The following is a 3,514-nucleotide window of genomic DNA, read 5'->3' on the forward strand; positions in this document are numbered from 1 at the left end:
CGCCGAAAAACAGGGGCTGCTTTGGTCATCGTCTCGTCGCAGGGAGCGGTCTGCGTGGCCCCGCCGCCGATCCACGTCGAACACCAGCATGCTCTGCGCCCCCTGCGACGCCTGCTGCGGCGCCGACCAGGGGGCCGCGGCCAAGCGAGGGTCGGTGACGCGGGCCTACCTCATGCAGGTCATGCAAAGCAAGGACCATAGCCGCGCCGGCGGCGCGCGGGCCCTGAGCGCGGGCGCGCAATTCCACGGCGCCCCGCCGCGCCCGGCCGCCGCGACTCTGTGCGGCGGGGCCTGCGACTTCGACGGCCCGCCCAAAGTGGCGAAGAATTCCTTCTACGAGTCGCCCTACACGCAGTGGAGCGACGCGACGCGCGCGGCCGTGCTCGAGAAGCGCGACGCGTCCCTCGAGCTCCGCAAGCAGTTCCTCCAGATGAAGCGCCTCGCGACGGAAAAAGGCGGCGCCCGGTCGCAGACCCAGAAAACGCTCCTGGCGAAGAAGGCCTTCCGCGACTACGTCGACGCGGTCCGCGCGGGCTGCCGGGCGCTGGGCGTGTCGCCCGCGGGCCTCTCCGACGACGACCTGGACGGCGTCCACCCGCGCGTGCGGGAGCACGACGTCGAGCACCTCGTCCACAAGCACGCGCTCCAGCGGGCCCAGGCGGGGCACCACCACCCGCCGACGGCCGCGGAGCTCCTCCACCTCCGCCGCGACAGCTCGTCGGGCCTCGACCGCGTCGACGCGCTCGGCGGCGGCCGGCTCCACTGGGCCCTCCACGACTGGAGCCGCGACGCGGACCGCGGCGAGGGCCACGACGACTTGGTCGTCGCTCTCATCGTCGCGGGCGTCGACCTCGACGTCGAGAACGACGAGCACCTCTGCCCGCTCCTCATCGCCATCAAGGTCGGCAACACGCTCGCGGTCTGCGCGCTGCTCCACGCCGGCGCGTCCTTCGGGGTCACGAACGCCCAGGGCTACGGGCCGCTCCTCTTGGCGGCGGAGATGGGCCAGGCGAACGCGTTCTCGCTCTTGGCGGAGAAGCTCCACGAGGTCGGCGCGCTCGCGGAGTACGCGCGGCGCACGGGCGACGGCTACTCGTGCCTCCACTTCGCCTGCGTCAACGACGACGCCGTGCTCCTGCGCGTGGCGCTCGGGCGGGACGAATTCAAGGCGATCTTGGACCTGCGGAGCCCGCGGTCCGACAAGGACGCGACGGCGTCGGACCTCGCGTTCCTCGGGCAGGCGCCGCTCCACAAGTGCGTCGTCTACGGCCACGGCAAATGCGCGGACCTGCTGCTGGACGCGGGCGCGGACCCGGACCTCCCCGACGCGCGCGGCCGCGCGCCGCTCCACTGCGCGGCCGCGGGCGAGCGGCCGGACCTCGTCGTGCTCCTCCTGCGCCGCGGCGCGGACGCGACGCGCAAGGACGCGAAAGGCCGCACGCCCGACGGCGTGCTGCCGCCCGCGGACCGCCGGACGGGCAAGGCCAAGGCGACGATGCAGCTGCTCCTCGACGCGCAGGTCGCCGCCGCGCGCGACCCCCCGAAGAAGCGGACGCCGAAGTGGCGGCGGCGCTAAGTTGTTACTGGCTCCCGAACTTGTCGTTCCAGGCGACGTACCGCGCGAGGCTCGCGGGCGACGCCGCGGGCCGCGTCCGCTCGAGGGCCGCTTCGAGGTCCGCCGCGAGGATGGGGGGCACGTCGATGGTCGCGCCGGGCGCGTCGGGCCGCAGCGCGGCGATCTGCTGGGGCGTCTTCGCCGCGAGCAGGCGCCGCACGGGCGCGTAGGCGCCGTCGCGCGCGAGCGACTTGAGGTCCGCGCCGCTGTAGTGCTCCGTGCGCCGGGCGAGCGCTTCGTAGTCGACGTCCGCGGCGACGGGCACGTCCGCGAGGAAGCCGCGGAGCATGGTCGCCCGGTCCTTGGCGTCGGGGTGGGGCACGAAGACGCGGCGCTCGAGCCGCCGGCGGAACGCGTCGTCGAGCTCCCAGGGCAGGTTCGACGCGGCGACGACGATGACGCGCTTCGGGTCCTCCGGGTCCGACGTCGTGAGGCCGTCCATCTGCGCGAGGAGCTCGACCTTGAGCCGCCGGCTCGACTCGTCGGCCCCGTTGGCCGCCTCGCGGCCCCGGTCGCCCATGAGCGCGTCGATCTCGTCCATGAAGACGATGGACGGCGCGAGCTCGCGGGCCACGGCGAAGAGCGTCCGCGCGATCTTCTCCGACTCGCCCCAGAACTTGTTGAGCAGCGCCGACGCCGAGCAGTCGAAGAAGCGCACGCCGTGGACGCCGGCGACGGCCTTGGCGAGGAGCGTCTTCCCCGAGCCCGGCGGGCCGAAGAGGAGGACGCCGTTCCAGGGCTTGCGCGCGCCGGAGAAGAATTTCGGCGCGACGAGGGGCAGGACGACGGCCTCGTTGAGGGACCGCTTCCCGTTCTCGAGGCCGACGACGTCGTCGAAGGTGACCCGGCTCCCGCCGTCGCCGGCGAGCATCTCCTCGACGACGATCGCGCGGTGCTGGGCCGCCGCGCCGGCGCGGGCGTCGTAGGACACGCCGCCGAGGCCGCGGATGTGACCGTAGGCCGCGCCGTCCGTGCCGGCGACGCCGGCGCGGTCCGCGGACTCGAGGAACTTCCTCGGGATCTTCATGCAGCCCGCGCGCACCGTCGCGTCCTCCTCCGTCGCCATGGTGCTGCTGCCCCAACCGCGCGATGCAACCGCGCGTCAACGTGGGTCGCTGCACTTAGCGCGCAGCCGTTCCACGAGCCGTTCGAGAACCGCGGGGCCCTCATCGGAGCATGGGCGGCGCCGCCGGGGCGGCCGCGCCGCCGCCGGCCACGAGCGCGTCGACGTTCGACGGAGGCGCCTGCAAGCCGAGGTGCGTCATGATGAGGTCGAGCTTCGCGTTCACGTCCTTGGTGTAGGCGATGTGCAACTCCTGCTGGCGCAGCTGGGCGACGTTGCCGCGGCCGATCTTGCGCGCCTGGAGCTCGTCGACGATGGCCTGGACCGTGGCCGCGTCGCAGCCGCAACCGGGCGAAATCGGGATGTGCCCGTCCTTCGATTCGGACAGGTCCGTCTTGACCCCCTCGAAGCAGCCGCAGCACTTCATGTGGTTGACGTCGCCGAGCTGCGCGCTACGCGGGGCGGGCGGGTAAGACGGCGCGCGGGGGGGGGAGGGGGGCGGGCGCGCGGAACGCGGGAGGGTCCGCGCGCGCGCGCGCGGACCGCGGCGCTCGACGCCGGGTCGCACTAGGGCCGGCGCTCGACGCTCGACCCGCAGATGTTGCTCTTGTAGAGGACGGCCTCGTCGGCCTCGAGCACGAGCCGGTGGTTCGCCGTGAGGATGCAGGGCGCGCAGATGCAGCCGACGTAGGGAATCATCAGGGGCCAGTAGGGCTGGAGCTTGGGAAATTCCTTGACCTCGAAGTGCTGCGGCTCGTGCGGGGACGGCGCCTCGAGGACCGACCCCAGCATGGGCTGGTAGGAGGTATCACCGAGCTTGGCCATCGTCGAAGAAT

The 3,514-nt window shown here is 73.1% G+C and overlaps 1 protein-coding gene across 1 annotated transcript; it reads right to left on the reverse strand.

Moving 5' to 3' along the window:
* Positions 1-1,580: 1,580 nt before the first annotated feature.
* Positions 1,581-2,486, reverse strand: AURANDRAFT_28860 (hypothetical protein; the record flags this gene model as incomplete). The annotated part of the gene is made up of 1 exon (XM_009040277.1): positions 1,581-2,486. One exon carries the CDS (start codon positions 2,484-2,486, stop codon positions 1,581-1,583), a length of 906 nt encoding a protein of 301 aa, XP_009038525.1.
* Between the last annotated feature and the right edge of the window lie 1,028 nt (positions 2,487-3,514).

The sequence above is a fragment of the Aureococcus anophagefferens genome (assembly GCF_000186865.1).
Source record: "Aureococcus anophagefferens unplaced genomic scaffold AURANscaffold_14, whole genome shotgun sequence".
NCBI lineage: Eukaryota > Pelagophyceae > Pelagomonadales > Pelagomonadaceae > Aureococcus > Aureococcus anophagefferens.